Raw genomic sequence first — 21,328 nt, 5'->3', positions numbered from 1 at the left:
GGGGGGGGGGGCTAAACGCTGAATTTTCAACGTTTTCAAAAGCTTATATTTCGAAAACTATTGAACCGATTTTCTAAATATGGACACAGTTGGAAATGTGATTGAAGGGCCTATGTATATAATGTATACACGTTGCGAGAAAAGGTAAAAACGAAATTATGGTTTTTTTTTATAAAAATTTATGTTTTTCTTTCAAAAATACTTAATAACCTATATTAGCAGATATGTTTATCAGAAAGAGCACAAAAATACCGTTATATATATGACTTGTAGCAAAAAATTCTTGTGGACATCATATTTGACTAAATATATATAAAAATATAGTTTTATATGAAAAAGGAAGAGTGCCGAAGGCGAAAATTTGAAATAAAAAAACGCGCGATAGAAAATCTTACTGTCTTTAGCTTTTACAAAAATTTAATTAAAATTAAAAAAATAATAAAGACATATATACAAACCATTTTTTTTAATCACCTTATTTGTTATAAGATTGAGTTGTAGAATTAAATGGATAAGCTACGCTATCCACAGTATTTTTGCGTATAATTCCTTTCTACGTAGGCGTCCTTCGGCCGCGCTTAGGGATTATAACCCTCACAACGTAGAATTCTCCTTTCTGTATTGCCAAAGAAAAGGGGCAGAACAACTTTTGCAGAGAACACATTTTGCGTAAGCGGCCTTCGGCCGCGCTTAGGGATTACAACCCTCACTACGTAGAATTCTTCTTTCTGTGTTGCCAAATAAAAAGGGCTGAACACCTGTTGCAGAGAACACCTTTCTGCGTAGGAGGCCTTCGGCCGCGCTTAGGGATTATAACCCTCACAACGTAGAATTCTCCTTTCTGTATTGCCAAAGAAAAGGGGCAGAACAACTTTTGCAGAGAACACATTTTGCGTAAGCGGCCTTCGGCCGCGCTTAGGGATTACAACCCTCACTACGTAGAATTCTTCTTTCTGTGTTGCCAAATAAAAAGGGCTGAACACCTGTTGCAGAGAACACCTTTCTGCGTAGGAGGCCTTCGGCCGCGCTTAGGGATTATAACCCTCACTACGTAGAATTCTTCTTTCTGTGTTGCCAAATAAAAAGGGCTGAACACCTGTTGCAGAGAACACCTTTCTGCGTAGGAGGCCTTCGGCCGCGCTTAGGGATTATAACCCTCACTACGTAGAATTCTTCTTTCTGTGTTGCCAAATAAAAAGGGCTGAACACCTGTTGCAGAGAACACCTTTCTGCGTAGGAGGCCTTCGGCCGCGCTTAGGGATTATAACCCTCACTACGTAGAATTCTTCTTTCTGTGTTGCCAAATAAAAGAGGCTGAACACCTGTTGCAGAGAACATATAACATTAATATAGTTGTTTTATTGCACTGCTGGCAGTTGTACTTAAACCTAACTATATAAAATTATACGCCAAATTAAAGGTAATATGTTTGCATTATATACATAGATATGTATATTGAATGAAAGGTCCTTAAATTACCTTTCCAACTGTGTCCATATTTTAGAAATCGGTTCAATAGTTTTCAAAATAAATGTTGAAAATGTTGAAAATTCCACGTTTAGCCCCCCCCTGTCAATTTGCAGCAAAAAAAAGTTTACCATTAAACTCAGCAAAAAGCTGAAAAGCACTTTTCCTTTTTTCTCTAGCCCAAGGGTCGGTATTCTTTAGGTATGCCAAGAACTGTCAAAATTTGTATGGAGCTCAATTTACGAGCCCCTCGTAAAATTACGAGGCAAATTTGATGCGTAAACGGCCTCGTAAACTTCAGTGTTTGTCGAGGGGCCGAAATTTTTATACTAAAATGTAAGATTAAATAATGAAAATAAATGAAACAATAATACGCGAATAAAATTAATGAATTTCATCCACTACTAACTAGTGACTTAGGTTTTCTGATAATTTGCGGCATTTTTAATTGTATTTTAACCAAAAGTGGTAGACCCAAGACGGCGGGATGTTATGGAAAATACTAGGAAAAAAAATTGCTTCACGAAATCCTGGTTGATTTGTCAAGCAGTCAATTTACGCACCTATTTACATCTTTTCACATAGGGGGCGTTCCCATAAAAGCCTCGTAAACTTACGAGTTTTACACAGTTTAAGACTTTACGAGTTTAAGGGAATCCCCTAATTGTAACGATGCCGATTCAAATTAATAAAAATCTATGGCGCATATTCATAGTCATATTTAGTACTCAACTAAGTCGAAACTATTCTAAGTCACAACTAAAGCTATTCATAGTCGCCTTAGTTTCGACTTTTCTGGCTAAGTACCAACTTAAAATTTAGTTTCGGCTGCAGCTGCAACTAAGTCGTAACTAGGAAGAAGTATTTTATCAAATTAAGGGAAAACAGACGAAATATGTAAAAATTAAGTTGGTAGAGGGTGATTTTGATAATATTGAATAATCTCCAATTAAAATTTACAAAGATCGATCCATTTTAATCGGAAGATGAAATTAAATGCGTATTACAATTCGAATAAAGCTACATCACAATTTTATAATTGGAATAATTTAGATAAATTCTCAAATAATAAGTCAGTTTCACGCTAGTTCTTTTAAAGTAAATTTGTGCATAACATTTAGATATCTACTATTTGTATGTTTCACAGCATGCTTTCGATAAACATCGACTTCACATCACTGCGGTTGTTCTGGCTATTTCACACAATTAACAAGAAAATGATACCTTATTCTTTTGCATAATCATGCAATGAAAATAGAAATTACATAAACGGATGATCAAACTTGACATTATTTAATAAAAATTTAATTTTTCCAAAATATCGTAAAGAAAAATCGATACATTTTCACACCCGGTTTGCTATATCGTAAACTAAGTCGAAACTACTTAGTAGAAGTCTGAAATGCGACTATGAATAGAGGTAAATTTTAAGTTGGTACTTAACTTTAAGTTGCAACTTTGTTAGTTTCGACTTAGTTGCTGGACTATGAATACGCGCCTATGTTTCTTGCACGCCGGTCGACGTCTTCTGGCATGATTGAAGGTGCTGCCACATATTTTGTGGTCACTGTGCTATGATTTTGTTGAAATTTTTGTAAAGTTGCTTACCACACCTACGATTGCTATATTTACATACTGTTTCATTTTTTTTTTAAGATTTTCAAATTTGGCGTCTGCAAACTAAAAACAAAAGCACCAAAAACTCACCAAGCACCAAACTCAAAAATTTAGCGTTTTGAATATCCACTAAATTTGGTGCGAAAAGCACCAAGTTGGCAACAGTGAATTGTAAACAAAAGTATTGTGTGACGCCAGCGAATTGGTGGATGCTGCCAAACCGACGAAGAGAGGATTAGCGGTCCGCGAATGGTGCCACCTTCATTTTGTGCATCGTGATTCGAAGCGTTCCCATTTTAAAAGACCTGGTCACTCTCTGCTAGGGATATTAATTTTTTCGCTTTTTACGATCCCGGGGATTTTCGGGATGTCGTTATCACAATTCCGGTATCCCGCGATTTAGATATTCATTACTTCCAGCAACTTCGAAATTTACGATTATACCTATTCTACATTTCGATCGTAGTTCCGTTTTTCTAAGTTGTAAATTGTTATTTCCAATTGTATATTCCATTGTTATTTCCATGGGTTTAAATAATAAAATTTTTTAAAAACAAGTAATTTTAAAGCAAAGATAAAACCGATTTCAATTCTCATACAAAAAAATAAATATATATGTATATATTTCATGATCCAATGATCGGATCTAAACCAGATTAGCATGTGACCACCTCTGAGATACTACCTTGCAAAAAGAATTATCGAAATCGGTTGACGTGGTCCAAAGATATGCGGTAACAGACATAGACAAAAAATAAATAAAAAAATAAAACAAAACTATTCCGACGAACTGATAACCTCCTCCTCCGCTCAAAGTTTTCCAGGAATTTTTATATGAGAAAAAAAACTTTTCGTAGAAATGGTATAGAATTCTTGAAAATCAATATTTTTCGATGGGAAAACTCTGGTTCTCTTCAGGAGACTTTCAATAATAATACCCATTTAACCATTTTTTAATACTAACGATTTTTTATTGGTACCCCCATTGCATTTTTCGGGGTTTTTGGCGAACCTATGAATTATAGTTGCGATGAAAAAATGTTAAAATGAACAATTGAGTGTTATTATTGGGAATCTCCTACAGATAAACAGAGTCTTCCGATAGAAAAATATTGATTTTTAAGAATTCTATACCATTTCGACGAAAAGTTGTTTTTTCCCCATATAAAATACATGGAAAACGTTGGGCGCTTTGAGCGACCTCTAAAAATGTTTCGATTTCGAAATATAAAAATAGGGTTAAATTTTTTTTTTGGTATAGAACAATCTTAGGGGGTGAGAGCATAAAAATTCGGACTTTACTTTTTCACATGCATTTTTGGACCACATACATAAAATGTGGAGTTACATCAAAAAGATGTTTTTATTATTGTACTCTTTTTTACTAACTGTTTACAAAGAGATGCGTTTGTTGTCTCGAATCCAATTTGCTATGGAAGGATAAGCTTTGTTCTTCCCCTCCTCCTGCCGGCTTTCAAAATGGAATTCATTTGCGTTCAAATCATCCACTCTGTAGTAAATGCAAATGTTGTGCAGAGCTCAAACAACGTTTATAATTTCACTGGCTTTGAGCGGTGAGTAATGCAGTTCAAGATGAATTTCTTATGATTATTCACTCATCTGAAAAGGATCAAACATGTCCCTAAATCTCCGCCTTTCAACTACCGCATCAGCAATCTGGGACTCGTTCTCCTCTTCAAGCAATAACGCCGCGGCTGTGGATTTCATTCTTATAATTATGTTTCCACTTAAATTAAGAACAAACGAAATTTTATTTTTAAATTGCAATGATGTTAGATATATTTAGTTATTTTAAAATATTTACAAATTTTAACTTCATAAGCTGCTATAGTTTGGTGGCAAATATTTATTTTGTTTTTTTCGATTTCACACATTCCTAGATAACCAGCTGATTTCGACGATGTATTCGCTCTTCCTCTTCTTCTTTCGATTGTTGCGGAGCGGAATGCGGGAACGTAATCGAAATCCAGAACAGGGCTGATTGTTTGAGAAGCTCTCCTACCATAAAATAAATTAAAAATAAATGGGTTTGAAACCAACTTTTTAATTTAAAATGGCATTTTTATTCTCTCTCTCTCTTATGTCAGGATTTATTTTAAAGGACTTTGTTATTTCAAAGATATGATTAATTCCAAAAATTATTTAAAAAATTCAATGCAATGTATTTAGAATAAAAATATGGGTAGAGAATAATGTACATATAAAAAATGCCAAGTTGGCGTGATCGATGAACAAATTTAAAAGTTTTTATTACGCATTTAAATATCCTTTGATGAAAATCAATCTACAGAGATCAGAAAATAAAATAAAATTCAGTTTTGACAACTTTATTTATTAAAAAGCTTTAGATGGTAATAAATGCTTTGTTTTCTTAAGTCATTTTATTCTAAACGAACAAATTTACATGGCATGAAAGAATGCATTAATTTAGGTTATAATTTTCTTCACACTTTTGCAGATAATGAAATTTTTGCACTCCTTTATTTTTCTGTTCAAGTATCTTATTCTAAAAAAAGGTTCTCCCAAAAAAGAACACTTTAGGATTTTTTTTCTAATTTTACTTTGGTATTGATTAGCAAATTGTAAATATATAATTTGGAGCAATAATAAGCAAATGTCCATTCATTTTGATCAAAATTGTCTTAGTTCCCTCAAGCATTTCAAAAACTGTAAACTGTGTAAAACTGTGTGTCATGGTGCAGGGCAGGAATCTTAGCATTTAACTTAGATGGCGGATTTTGACACGCTGTGAGTAGGAGGTTTGTGCCACTGAACCATAGCAGCAGGTTGGTGCTCCTCGAACTGAAATTTCAAGAGCTCACGCTGCCTTCTGTTTAAGCTCTAAAGCAGTTCCTTCCATATCAAGATATTTTTCGAACATATTTTGAGAGATATCTGCAACCTTGCGGAGTGCTACCCGAGCGCACTTGTGCACAAGGGTATTATAACTTTGTTTACATTACGGTTGTTTTTAACAGGCAAAACGAATCGAGATAGATGTAGACAAATGTATACATATACGATCAGAATGAAAAGAGAAATCGATTAAGCGGTGACTGTCTGTCCGTCCGTCCGTCCGTCTGTGAATACGATAACTCGAGTAAAAATTTAGATATCTTAGCGAAACTTGGTACGTGCACTTCTTTCGGGCGTAGGACGGATGGTATTGACAACGGGCAAAACCGGACAATAACCACGCCTACCTCCCATGTAACGGTAATTTTCAGAAATACGAAAACTGCGATATTTTAGTAACTACTGAAGATTTTTCACTCAAATTGATATTTACAATAACTTTTAGACGAAAAATATGAATATTATACATTTTTGGAAAATGGGCGTAGCCACGCCCACTTATGTGTGTATCTAGGTAATCGCCGCACCAATTTCTTCCAAACTCGGCACAGTTGTTAGCCTTGCTACGGCATACCAAATGGCAGACAATCTTTAAAATCGGACAATAACCACGCCCACATCCCATATAACGGTAATTTGGAGATATACGAAATCTTCGATAAATCAGTAAATATTAAAGCTAATTTATTCAAAATTGATGCTTGCAAAAATTGTTTACCAAGAAATACGTTTATGATAAAATTTTGGAAAATGGACGTGGCACCGCCCACTTATGATCACATATATGTATCTCGGTAACCGTTCTACCAATTTGTACCAAGTTCGGTATGGTTATTGTGCTTGCCATATAAAAGCAAATCGTTGAAAATTATTAAAATCGGACTAAAATTGAGGCCGCTTTTCATATAACGTTAAATTTCAGANTACGATAACTCGAGTAAAAATTTAGATATCTTAGCGAAACTTGGTACGTGCACTTCTTTCGGGCGTAGGACGGATGGTATTGACAACGGGCAAAACCGGACAATAACCACGCCTACCTCCCATGTAACGGTAATTTTCAGAAATACGAAAACTGCGATATTTTAGTAACTACTGAAGATTTTTCACTCAAATTGATATTTACAATAACTTTTAGACGAAAAATATGAATATTATACATTTTTGGAAAATGGGCGTAGCCACGCCCACTTATGTGTGTATCTAGGTAATCGCCGCACCAATTTCTTCCAAACTCGGCACAGTTGTTAGCCTTGCTACGGCATACCAAATGGCAGACAATCTTTAAAATCGGACAATAACCACGCCCACATCCCATATAACGGTAATTTGGAGATATACGAAATCTTCGATAAATCAGTAAATATTAAAGCTAATTTATTCAAAATTGATGCTTGCAAAAATTGTTTACCAAGAAATACGTTTATGATAAAATTTTGGAAAATGGACGTGGCACCGCCCACTTATGATCACATATATGTATCTCGGTAACCGTTCTACCAATTTGTACCAAGTTCGGTATGGTTATTGTGCTTGCCATATAAAAGCAAATCGTTGAAAATTATTAAAATCGGACTAAAATTGAGGCCGCTTTTCATATAACGTTAAATTTCAGAAATGCTTGAAACTTCAATATTTCGAAATTTAAGGACGCTAATTTACTCAAAATTGATACACCCCGGATTACCATGTAGCGGTAGCTTTCCGAAAGGTGAAAATCATATACTTAGTACTTAATATAATAATGTTCGGCTCCGCCCGAACTTAAACTTTCTTACTTGTTATCACATCACGATGTAGCGAACAAATGTGGCACGTTCCAGAAACCGCTACTTGGGATTTTCCGATTTTACAAAACCCCAAGGAAAAAGTAAACAACGCCTTAAAAACTTTAGATGCAGAAAAAGTAAACAACGCCTTAGAAACTTTAGATGCTAATACTTTCACAAAGATCACCGTTTTCTAACATTTTCGCTATTAATTATTTTTATAAATCATATATTTTGCAATTTAACACAATAAAACCACGTTTTCTGTCGGAAAATTAATTATGGAGAAAATTTACTATTTCACAGTTTATTTTATCCTCCTATTCGGCTTTGTTGTTTGTGCTTAGTGTTGGCTCTTAAAATTAAGAAAATTATGCCATTATTATGTTATTATGTAATTAAGAAATTAAGTATATGCTCAAAAAAGAGGCAGATCTACCTCAATGTGGTAGATGTCCGAACACTGGTTGGATCATGCTTTAGTGCATGATACAAAAAAGAAGGTAGTTTCATTACTACTATTTTTTGATTAGAAAGCAGATTTTTGACATTTCTCCAGATGTAAACATTAAGTATATCTTTGCCGCATTGAAATTTTTTGATAGGGGAGATTTTCTTTTAAATATTTGGGAGTAAAATTTACATACAAACAATAGTAAGTTGATGTGTTCGATAATCAAATTTGAACGTTTTTCTCAAGCGTTTAAAAGATACTTTAAATAATATCGATGTGTAGAGATGAAGAAATAAAATAAAAGCTAGTTTTGACACATTTATTTATTAAAAAGCTGCTTTTCATTTTATTTTAAACAAAATAAATAAATTTACATAACAAAACTTTTTTTTTGTTAAATAGTCCGAAGAAGATGTATTGTTAGATATTTCGTCATTAAAGTATAGTCCGAAAGCAGGTTTCGGAGAAGGTGGAATGGTCCCATTGCCCTCACAATGAAAGGAGTCACAATTCAGAATTCTCCGGAAGTGAAGTATCTATAAGTAACTCTGGATACAAAACTATCGTGGAAATCTAACGAGGAACACAAAACCTCTAAAGAATGGATAGCATTTTGGCAATGTAAACTGGTCTTTGGTAAAACGTGGGGTGTGCCACCAGAGGGAATCCTCTGGATTTATACCTCTATGATCAGACCTATAATTAGCTATGCGTCAGTGGTATGGTGGAGCATTTCTCAATCAAGAGCGTGGGAAGTCNTATAATTAGCTATGCATCAGTGGTATGGTGGAGCATTTCTCAATCAAGAGCGTGGGAAGTCTGCTTGCAAAACTTCAAAGAACTACTGCCGTTTGCGGTACGAAAGATTTCTCTACAACACGTGGCGTTGCTCTTGATGCACTGCTGCACTTACCGTCACTTTGTGTCTTCATACGTTGGGAAGCCTTAAAGACCACCTGCTGACTAAAAAGAAATGGATGCTGGTATAACACTGAGCGGGGCAAGTTCCGCCTTGCTAGCGGCAGAGATCTGAGCACTTGTGTCTCTTCAATGCCACAGGATAGTACGCCACCTTTACCTTTGTTGAAGAGATTCTATAATGTTGAGTTCCCTGAGGCCTAATGCTGGTTTAATACCAGCACTAAGCCCGGACTTACACATAATCGAATATTCACTTATGGCTCCAAAACTGACTCTGGGTCAGGATCTGAGGTCTTTATCGGAGTTCATAGGGATGAGATTAACTTTTCTCTTGGCAAGTATGCTTCGGTCTTCCAGGCTGAGGTATTTGAAATCCTCAAGGATAAGGACTACGTGGTGGAAAATAGGTGGATCGGAAGGAGTTTACGTGACGGCCAAGCTGCACTTAACGCACTACTTACTTNCATAGGGATGAGATTAACTTTTCTCTTGGCAAGTATGCTTCGGTCTTCCAGGCTGAGGTATTTGAAATCCTCAAGGATAAGGACTACGTGGTGGAAAATAGGTGGATCGGAAGGAGTTTACGTGACGGCCAAGCTGCACTTAACGCACTACTTACTTCCAAACTCTGAGTGCCACATTTTTTTCCAGATCGTACCCCACCATTTCTTTTAAGTCCGATCACTGGATCCAAGTACACAAGATCTGACAAGATGAAGCAAAAGAAAAAAGCAACTTTTTCCCTGACGTCTGTAATTTCGGCGAAATGAACCAAAGCTAAACAAAGAGTATGAAGACGAAGCATAAAGAAAAATTAAAGTAATTTTTGACGCATGTTTGTGCTAACCAATTTATTATTTTTGTACGTGGCTTTGCAACAGATTACTGCGAACTTCATTTCAATTTTATTTGAACAAAAAATTAATTGAAAATAGCTTAAAAATCACTGAAATAAACTACCGCCACTGAAATAAACTATCCCACGACAGCCGGGTCTACGTAACGGGAACGACCCAGATTTATATTTGGCCAAGGACTGTCACTCCAGCAACACTCCCCAAAAACTCTTTGGGGAGCTTGTTTGCTGCTACAACAACAACAACCGCCAAAATGCACATAGGGAAATAAATGTAACCGGTCAGATCTGTTCTAATTGGTTCATGACACTAGCGGATTATTAACAGATATTAGGGGTCTTCATCAAAAGTCATAAACTGTTGATAAACTTGATAAAATGATAAAATTATCATTTTGATAAATGAACTGTCAAACTTTCTATTGCCATCTATTTAACCAAAGTTTATCACTTTGTCAAACGATTTTGCTGGATAAACTTATAAATTTCAGCAAAATTCAACCCTGACAGACTGCCAGGTGGTTGATTTTGCTGCGAATACATAAAAAGCAAATTGGCAAAATGGGCGAGGTAAGAATGAAACGTAACTAGCCAGATAAGTTAAATAATAAACAATTTTGTGCAATAATTTACCAAGGTGCGTTCATGAAAGAATGCGGATAAACTGATAAATCTAAGCAATTTATCCCTTTATCACTTTAGATGAAGGCCCCTATTGTCTTCCCAGAGAGTTTTGCTTCACATTGAAATTTATTATCTTTTATTCTCATCCGTTTTTTCCAAGTGTTTCCAAGTGTTGCAAATAGAACTTCACACTAAAATTTGAGACATTCATAACAAAACTTTTATGAAAAAAATCGCCCGCCACTTTCTTAAAAAAAAATACAGTGACCCAAATATAAACTGGGACGCGACATTTTAGCAAGTTTTGGCAGTAGTAGTGCACTTTAGCGGAACCAAATCACTTCCATTTAAAAAGGGTAAAAACCTGGCTGCAGTCGACATTGTTTATTACTTTGTCTTTAGGTTTGTGTATGTATTCTAAGCGTACACCGAATGTTTTGTATCACAGAACCAATCTGAGATTATTGAAGATATTTTGCTGCAAAGCAACGATTATAGATTGTTAGTTTACCTTACAAAATTGGGGAGGAATATTACCGAGTTTACGGAAAAGTTTATTTTTTTACATTTTTTATTTTGAATAGCGTCTGGTCCGGCTATTCGGTTTACTATACAGGTAGGTAGAGCTATGAATTTAAAAAATACATTCGGGTTTAGTTGAGATATTCGGTTTTGACCACTATGTTTTGTACATTTCCCAGCACTGCAAAGCTTTTGACTGCCGTTCACCTGGGAGTGGCGTAACACCCCGCTAAAGTGGGAGGGCGTAACACCCCGCGTGCCCTGGGAGTCCCGCCACGTTAAAACCCTGCCCAATGAAAAAAAACCACATGCCTCGTATGATACCCACTGCTTTTGATGACGATCACGGCAAACACAGGAAGGAATATGATTTGGGGGTACGCATCTGGAATATCCGAACTCTTAATCGGTAAGGTGCCTCTGCCCGGCTGGTAGATGTCCTAGGGAAAATAAAGGCTGACGTCACCGCCATCCATGAAATGTGATGGACGTGGCGAGGAAGGTAAGCGTGGAGCCTTACGACGTCTACTACAGTTGCCACGTAAAGGAGCGCAAGTCGGTATTGAATTTGTGGTGAAAGAGAGGCCGGCGTTCACTCTCGTGGACGAATGTCTAGCCACAATCCGCATCAAAGCGAGATTCTTCAACAACTCGCCCATATGTGCCAATGCCCCGATGGAAGAGAAGTACGAGAGGCAAACAAGGATCTCTTAGCTTAAAGCGTACATATTAGCGCTGCCTCCGACACGTATAAAAATCGTGCTTTACGATTTAAATGCCAAGGTGGGCAGCGAAAGGATCTTTGGCGCCAGTGTCAGAAAGTTCAACCTCCACATAGAAACGGTGGGCTGAGGCTGATCGACTTCGCCGGGGCGAAACTTGGCAGTATGTAGTACAAAAAGATACATCAAGCTACATGGGTGGCTCCAGATCGAAAAACAGGAAACCAAATCGAGCATGTTGTGATAGACGGAAGGCATGCTTCCAGTGTTTTAGATGTACATACGCACACTCCGAGGGCCAAACATCGACTGGCAGCACTATATTGATGCAGCCAATATACGACCCCACCTCGGTCCAGCAAAAAAAGGGCCCCCAACAATGCAAGGAAAGTTCAACGTCGAAAAGCTGCAATCAAAACAGACGGCCAATGGATTCACCGCTCGACTCTCACACCTGCTGTGAGAGAGAACTCTTCAACAAACCGACATACGCGAGCAGTGGAACCTCATTTCCCGTTCACTACTGGTACGATGAGGAGTGTCAAGAAGCTGCAGAGAAAAATGCTTGAAATGCTGGCCGACAGAAAAACCACCCGACATTTTTAACAGGGAGCTGAGCGACTTTCGGAATGTTTGAAGGCCCCTGTAGGAACAACCATGGCGACTGAAAGAAGTGGAGAGGACGAACCCAAGTTCCCAGTCGATGACGATGGAATCGATATCCCAGCGCCTGACTATGACGAGGTACGAATAGCGATTATGCTGATGAAAAGTAACAAAGCTGCTTGAGCTGACGGCCTGTCAGCTGAGCTATTCAATTACGATGGCAAAGAGCTAATAAGGTGCATGCCCAACGACTGGAATTCGAGCGCGCTCTGCCCAATCCACAAGAAAGGCGACCCCGCTATGCGTGCCAACTACCGCGGGATCAGCCTTCTAAGCATAGGTTGCAAGGTCTTATCGAATGCATTGTGTGAAAGACTGAATATCACCGTCAATGAACTGATTGGGCCTTATCAGTGTGGCTTTAGACCTGGCAAATCCACCATAGACCAGGTATTCACAATACGCCAAATCTTGGAAAAAACCCGCGAGAAAAAGATCGACACTCACCACCTATTTGTAGACTTTAAAGCCGCTTTTGACAGCACTAAAAGGAGTTGCCTATACGCCGCTATGTCTGAATTTGGCATCCCCTCAAAACTCATACGGCTGTGTAAAATGACGTTGAGCAATACCACCAGCTCCGTCAGAATTGGAAAAGACCTCTCCGAGCCGTTCGCCACAAAACGGGGTTTCAGACAGGGNCTGGCTTATGCCGATGACACTGACATTATCGGTACCAAAAACCACAGGTTACCACAGGATACCACAGGTTATCATAGATCGATTTTTATCGATTTAGTTTTCACTATTTTCTATATTTTTATAAGTTTTTATTTAACTTGGTCATCCCGCGCAAATCGCGGAAATTTTCAATCGATTTTAAACTGACTTCCCGACAAGTTAGAGACTTGAAATTTTATGCATAGTTCCAATCGCGATGACAATGCAATTTAAAATGTAAATGAATTCTCCATATGGTCCAGGGGTCTTGATTCAAAGGCGGTCAAAAAATAGTAAGATTTATGGCTAACAGAGCGTAATTTGCCAAAGAACGTTAAACCACTATAAAATTGTTAAAGCTGCCGGCGCGCCGCGGCGTTAGTGTAGCAAAGCTATTCCTAGTCTAGATATGAACCTCGTTGTAGGCATCATATCAAGGAGATACAATTAAAAGACTCCAGATGTCGCCCCGCCAGAAGACGTTAAATATTGCGCCTAAATATATGCCATGCTACAGCGGAAATGGACGACACGCCATTTCTTTAAATAAAATTAACTGCTGCTATATGTACATATGTATGTTTATACAAAACGTAAGCAAACAACATTTTTGCGGCGAATTCAGCGTACATGCAGATATTTAAATGCCGGTTTGCTATTCGCGCGACAAGCTTTTTTAAAAACGAAGTAAATTAGTACAAATTGTTAGTAATTTTCATTAGAGTTTGAATAACTCCTTTCACTAAATGGCTTTTAGTAACGTTAACGAGAACTTAACTTATTTTATTTTATTCATTTTAGCGCAGTTTTGACAAACTTTTCTTGCTATAAAATCTTTTGTTACACTACTTTATTTTATTCCTTTGATTGTACAGGTTAAATAAAAGCCTGTTTTTAAAAAATATTTTTTTACATTATTTTATTATTGTTATAAACGCAACTGTAGGAAGACTATCTCTCATATAATATTTTCTCATCAAGTTATCAAGGTAATGCCCGTGTATTTAAGTTGACAATGCAAATACAAATTATCCAAAGAGAAAGTACACCTCATGTACTTTAAAACAGTGCTGAGTTATTAAAAAAAATAGATTTACACATGGTGAGAAGTTGTCAGCTTTCAAAGAAATGATTATTAGATTCCATCGATTAAATAAGGCCATTTTATTAAAAGTGTAATAAATATTCATATGAAACAATTAGAGCTCATTTTACTCACGAACTTTGCATCCTCAATAGCGACTCGTCCCACCCGTCACAAAATTCGGTCCCACCCACCACAAGCTGAAGGAGTTTTTTTTTTATTTTCATTAAAGCATTAAATGAGTCTTAACCCCTGTTTCCAACTTAGTGCTTTTCGCACTAAATTTAGTGATTTTCTTAATTCAAAACGTTGAGTTTGGTGCTTGGTGCGTTTTTTGGTGTTTTTTTTAGTTTGAAGCACCAAAACTGTAGATCTGAAACAAAAATGGAAGTTAAATTTAGAGCAATTGGAAGTTTCGTAAGGAACTTTACAAAAATGGAAACAAAATCATGGCACAATGGCAATCAAATCGAAAGGGCCTATGTTTGTCAAAAAAATATGTGGCAGCACTTTCAATCATGCCAGAATTACGTACGGTAATTTGCCTTTGCCTGCAAAAACGCCCTTGTTGCTGGAACCAGGAATAGATCTTTAGATCTTTAATTCGGGCTGAATTTGACCGTCGAGAAAGAAACATTAATTATGTGGGAATGCACCCATCCATGCAACCCTGCGTTACTGAGATTGACAGGACAGAAAAATAAATGAGGCGGGAAGAGCAGAACAATTGGCACGAACGAGGACATCACAACGTTTTCCCACAACGCAAGCGATTTATTCATTCTATTAATCTGTATAATTATAATTACACATTATTTCACATCAATAAAAGTAATTGCCTTTACTTTTGGGGGCTCGTCCGGGAAAACGTTGGTGTGTATATTTTACCCATATTATAACTGAGTCAACGAGAAGCATTATGCCGAGTGCTTGCAATTGGACTGCTACCCGGTTGCGGGAAAAAGCTAGAGACGTTGGTCTGTCGGTCAGCGGTACAAAGGCGGAACTCTTAGCTCGATTGATGGAACATGACCCAATCGGGGAATGGACGAATGAAAATAGTGAGTGCAACGATGGCGCTCATGAAGAAGATACCACGTGTTTTGGAGTAGCAACTGGCGACGACGACGAATTAGGAGGCCAAGGCAACGAGGAATGCATGCGGAAGAAGTATGAACTTGAGCTAAAAAGACGGCGACAAGAGGCAGAACTCGATAGACGTGAGAGAGAGCTATTAAGACGCGACCTCGAGTTTACCCAGCGTGAAAATTAGTTTCTACGCGGAAGCGGACGGCGAAATTCTGAGCATGACTCAATGCGACGGCAGCAAGATGACACCAGGTTTGACAGACAACGTACTATAACACCTTCGCAAAACGCCATGTCGAGAATGAGCATTAAAGCATTGGCGGATCTAATAGGCGAATTCGACGGGACACCAGATANGCCATGTCGAGAATGAGCATTAAAGCTTTGGCGGATCTAATAGGCGAATTCGACGGGACACCAGATATGTTGAGCGTGTTGAAGAGGCAACTGATTTTCATAAAAACGGCACATGATCTCAGCGATGATGAAGCAAAAATACTAATCGGCATGAAGTTAAAGAAGAGGGCATTCGAGTGGTTGCACTCGAGAGCGGAGCATTTGGAAATGACATTCGATTCATTGGTTACTGAGATTGAGCGTATGTACAAGCCCCAAAGTAGCGTAATAGAGCAGCGGAAGAAATTTGAAGGTAGGCTGTGGAGAAAGGGTGAGTCATTCAGAGATTATGCGCATGATAAAATTGTTATTGGTAATCGCATACCTATTCCAAGTAAAGATTTGTTAGAATATTTAATTGAGGGCATATCTGTCCTGTGCAATCAGGCAAGAATGCAGCAATTCTCAATTCTCGTGTCACTCATAGAAGCATTCGATAGGATCAAGCTAGGAGAATCATTGATATCGACGGAGGTCAGGTCGGTACGCGGTGGTAAAAGTTCGGCAGCGGCGAAAGGTAAACACGAAGACAGCAAAGAGGGTCTAAAAAGAGTTTGTTAAAATTGTGGTCACCCCGATCATATTCGCGCTAATTGTCCAGTCAAGACGCAGGGACCGAAATGCTTTGGCCGCAATGAGTATGGTCACATTGCATCCAAATGTCCACGGAAGCTAGAAGTTCCAAGGCAGTCAAATATTGTGACGTGCACAGCACGGAAGCAGTATACCAAAAACGTAACAATTGGCGAACGTGCCATCGATGCCTTAATTGATACTGGTAGCGACTTAACTTTGATGTACTACGATGAGTACCTAAAGCTCGGGTCTCCTAGACTACGGCGATGCAAGCTACGCTTCGCTGGGTTAGGCTCATCCTCACATACTGCAATTGGTGAGTTTGATACTAAAATACAAATAGATGGGCATCTGTTTCCAATACGAATTTGCGTTATTTCCGATAGGTTGCCAAGCCATCGTCATCTTATTGGAACAGATTTTCTTGAGAAGAGGAACTTTCATGCGAAGAACAGGCTCATTTGCATTGATGCAGACGAAGATGACGAGGTAGCTGAAATTATGCAAATCAATTTATGCGAAGAGGATAGTAAAGAAGAGGTGAGATTGTCTCACATCGAGAACGACGACATGAAGGCGGAGGTTCGAAAGTTAGTTACCGAGTATCAGCCTAGAAAGACGATCGAAACGACGGTTAGCATGAGGCTTGTGCTCAAGGACAATGAGCCCGTGTATCAAAAGGCGAGGCGACTGCCGCCTATTGAAAGAGATATAGTCAACAAGCAGGTTGCGGAGTGGGAGAGCCAGGGAATAGTTAGACCATCTTCATCCGACTACGCCAGTCCCGTGGTACTTACCAAAAAGAAGAATGGTTCACATCGGCTTTGGGTCGATTACAGGCTTTTAAACAGAAAAATCGTTAGGGATCGATTCCCGCTGCCCTTGATCGAAGATCAGCTAGATCGACTCCAGGGCGCAAAGATGTTCAGTACCTTGGACCTGAGGAATGTGTTCTTCCATGTAAGGGTCGAAGACGCTATCGTAAAATACACCTCCTTCGTTGTGCCAGATGGGCAGTTTGAGTTTTTGCGCGTGCCGTTTGGACTCTGCAACTCTCCACCGGTGTTCCAGAGGTATATAAACGCTGTTTTTCGTGACGCCATCCGTGAGGGAATCGTGCTGACATACATGGATGACCTAATAGTCATCTCTGCGGACTACGTCGACGGTTTAGAGCGGCTGAAACGAGTGTTAGGCATTGCATCGATAGCAGGACTCGATATCAATCTGGAGAAATGCCAGTTTCTTACAAGACGCGTCGAGTTTTTGGGCCACATCATTGAAGATGGAATGGTGAAGCCGTCTGAGACGAAGATCGAAGCCGTGAAGCATTTTCCTAAGCCAACAACTGTTCGACAAGTACAAGCCTTCCTAGGCTTAACAGGCTACTTTAGAAAGTTTATCCCAGACTATTCACGAATAGCGCATCCCCTATCCAATCTGTTGAGAACAAATGTTACTTTTAAATTCGACGATGCTGAGGTGCATGCTATGGATGAACTGAAGACGTACTTGACCAGCCGACCAGTGCTAAGCCTATATAGAACAGGAGCTAGGACCGAACTTCACACGGACGCCTCTAAAGACGGGTATGGAGCGATACTATTGCAAGAGGATGCGGACGACGGACTGATGCATCCAATCTATTTTGCCAGCGGTAAGACGACTCAAGCGGAGGAAAGGTATCCAAGTTACGAGCTGGAGGTTTTGGCTATCGTCCGTTCATTGCGCAGGTTCCGGGTGTATCTATTGGGCATTCCATTTAAAATAGTCACCGATTGCAAAGCGTTCACGATGACCATGCTGAAGAGAGATTTGTGCGTTAGGGTGGCACGTTGGGCACTATTCCTTGAAGAATTTCAATACGCCATTGAGCACAGACCGGGACGCAGTCTGAAGCTCGTCGATGCACTGAGTCGCTATCCACTCTCGATCATGTTTGGTGGTTACAAAAGACGAGGACAGCCTTACAACGAGACTAAAAAAACTTCAACGAAGACGACGAATTGAGTGAAAAGATTGCACTAGCTGAGAACGGCGTTCATGATAGTTATAGCATTTGGCGTGGACTTTTGTATAAGGACGTAGGCGATGAATCGCGTATCGTTCTTCCAAGATCGATGCAGGCTCAAATCATTCGAAAGGCACATGAGCGGGGACACTTCGCTGTGGAAAAAACGGCGGCTCTCATCGAAGATGTCTACTGGATGCCAGGTCTACGACAGAAAATCAAGAAAGTAATTCAAAGCTGTTTATCTTACATCTTAGCAGAGCGGAAAGCCGGTAAATCGGAAGGATTCCTCCATCCAATAGACAAGGGGAACTACCCTTTTCACACGTTCCATGTGGACCACTTGGGTCCGCTGCCATCGACAAGAAAATCATATCGCCACATCTTTGCTGTCATCGACGCTTTCACAAAATTTGTTTGGTTATATGCGACTAGGTCAACAACAGCAGCGGAGGTCATCGCACGGCTACGGAATCAAGCATATGCATTTACCAATCCAAGACGCATCGTTAGTGACCGCGGCACCGCTTTCACTTCGAAAGAGTTCGCGGAATATTGCCGTGTTAACAACGACGGGCATCCCGAGAGCTAACGGCCAAATAGAGAGGGTAAACCGGACATTAATCCCACTCCTTACAAAGTTATCTGCCCCGAAACCCGACGAATGGCATCGCCATCTCGAAGTTGCCCAGCGTCTTCTTAATACAACGGCGCACCGAAGTACAGCGGCTACACCGTTTAGATTCCTTTTTGGGGTTGACGCACAATTTAAAGAAGATCAGCAGTTAGTGGATCTACTGGAAAGCGAATCCATCACCTCATTTGATGAGGAGCGAAATGACCTGCGACGTCATGCCCACGAGAAGATCCTGCAGACGCAGGAAGAGAACCGAGCCAACTTCAATAAGAAGTGAAAGCAAGCATCGATTTACTAAGAGGAAGATATGGTTGCCATACGTCGGACACAGCAAGCACCAGGTTCGAAGTTCACTCATAAGTTTTTGGGACCCTACCAGGTATTGAAATGTTTACCGAACGATCGTTATGTGGTACGTCGTATCGGAAACGGCGAATTCCCCAAGCAGACATACACGGCAGCAGACTCGATGAAACTATGGGTTTGCGACGATGATGAATGTCTCTATGGTAGCGACGATAATGGCATCGACGAGCCCAACTTTAGACATAACGAACGTAGACCCTCGGGGTCGAGGCTCCTGCCAGGACGGCCGAGTGTTGGAATGCACCCATCCATGCAACCCTGCGTTACTGAGATTGACAGCACAGAAAAATAAATGAGGCGGGAAGAGCAGAACAATTGGCGCGAACGAGGACATCACAACGTTTACCCACAACACAGGCGATTTATTCATTCTATTAATCTGTATAATTATAATTACACATTATTTCACATCAATAAAAGTAATTGCCTTTACAATTATTATTAATTTGAATCGGCATACCTACAATAAAATTTTATATGCATACAAAGTTCATTGAATCCTCCAATAAAAAATTTGGCCCTTTTTTCGAGAAAAAACGCGATTTTTTTGGGTTTTAGTGCTTTTTCAAATTCAAAACTTGGCAACACTGGCCATAACATTACATTAGCTACATACGAGAAAGGCGCTTTGAACGAAATAAAATTGGGAACGAATCCATCAACTCAACTGTCATCGTTGTCCCACCGCCACTTTCGGAAGATGTAAATTTTCTGTGTAAACTATATAAATAAGTTTTATACTATATTAGATTCCTAATAATCTTTGTAAAAGGTAGTAGATTTTAGACTAGGGTTCTAGATGTGGTAGAAACGCAATTTAGTAGGGATCAGACTTAATATTATTTATGTAATTAGTAGTTAGAGCTAAAAAATTTATATAGGTACACTTGTCAGCTGATTAAGTCAAGAGCCACCTTGATTAGTTTTGGCTATTTTTGGTTTGTTTATTTAATGTTTATATTTTTTTTTATAAACGCTTAGCACTTCACCTAACCAGCGTAATATATATCCAGGATTATCCGGATTTTAGATGTATCCGGACTACAGCGTGTCCGGATTACCGAGATAGCACTGTAGTTATTTATCAATATATAGAGAATTTTTCCAAAATTAATTAAAAACAAGTAAGAAAGTCTAAGTTCGGGCGGAGCCGAACATTAATACCCGGCGCAAGTATTAAATAAATGTTTTTTCACCTTTCCGAAAGCTACCAATAGATGGTAAGACGGGGTGTATCAATTTTGAGTAAATTAGCGTCCTTAAATTTCGAAATATTCCAGTTTCAAGCATTTCTGGAATTTACCGTTATATGAAAAGCGGCCGTAATTTCAGTCCGAATTCAATAATTTTCAACGCTTTGCTTCTATGTGGCAAGCACAATAACCACACCGAGTTTGGTACAAATTGGTAGAACGGTTGCCGAGATACATATATGTGATCGTAAGTGGGCGATGCCACGCCCATTTTCCAAAATTTTTTCACGATAAACGTATTTCTTGGTAAAGAATTGTTGCAAGCGTCAATTTTGAATAAATTAGCTCTAATATTTTCTGATTTATCGATGATTTTGTATTTCTCTAAATTACTGTTATATGGGATGTGGGCGTGGTTATTGTCCGATATTTAAAATTTTCGGCCATTTAGTATGCTGTACCAAGGCCAACAACTGTGCCAAGTATGGAAGAAATTGGTGTAGCGGTTACCAAGATAAACACATGTAACCATAAGTGGGCGTGGCTACGCCCATTTTCTAAAAATTTATAATATTCTTATTTTTCGTCTGAAATTTATTGTAAATATCAATTTTGAGTGAATTATCTTCAGTAGTTACTAAAATATCGCAGTTTTCGTATTTCTGAAAATTACCGTTATATGGGATGTGGGCGTGGTTATTGTCCGATTTTTAAAATTTTCGGCCATTTAGTATGCTGTATCAAGATCAACAACTGTGCCAAGTTTGGAAGAAATTGGTGCAGCGGTTACCAAGATATACACATGTAACCATAAGTGGGCG

At 38.8% G+C, this 21,328-nt stretch overlaps 1 protein-coding gene across 1 annotated transcript; it reads left to right on the top strand.

Moving 5' to 3' along the window:
• The first annotated feature begins 15,697 nt into the window (after positions 1-15,697).
• Positions 15,698-18,903, top strand: LOC108360201 (uncharacterized protein K02A2.6-like). The gene is made up of 3 exons (XM_017612392.1): positions 15,698-16,241; positions 16,326-17,957; positions 18,569-18,903. Exons 1-3 carry the CDS (start codon positions 15,698-15,700, stop codon positions 18,901-18,903), a joined length of 2,511 nt encoding a protein of 836 aa, XP_017467881.1.
• Positions 18,904-21,328: the final 2,425 nt, after the last annotated feature.

Source organism: Rhagoletis zephyria, unplaced genomic scaffold, assembly GCF_001687245.7.
Source record: "Rhagoletis zephyria isolate East Lansing unplaced genomic scaffold, Rhagoletis_zephyria_1.1 Rzeph_scaffold_00015, whole genome shotgun sequence".
Lineage (NCBI taxonomy): Eukaryota > Metazoa > Arthropoda > Insecta > Diptera > Tephritidae > Rhagoletis > Rhagoletis zephyria.
This window is presented reverse-complemented; position numbering and strand designations above follow the sequence as displayed.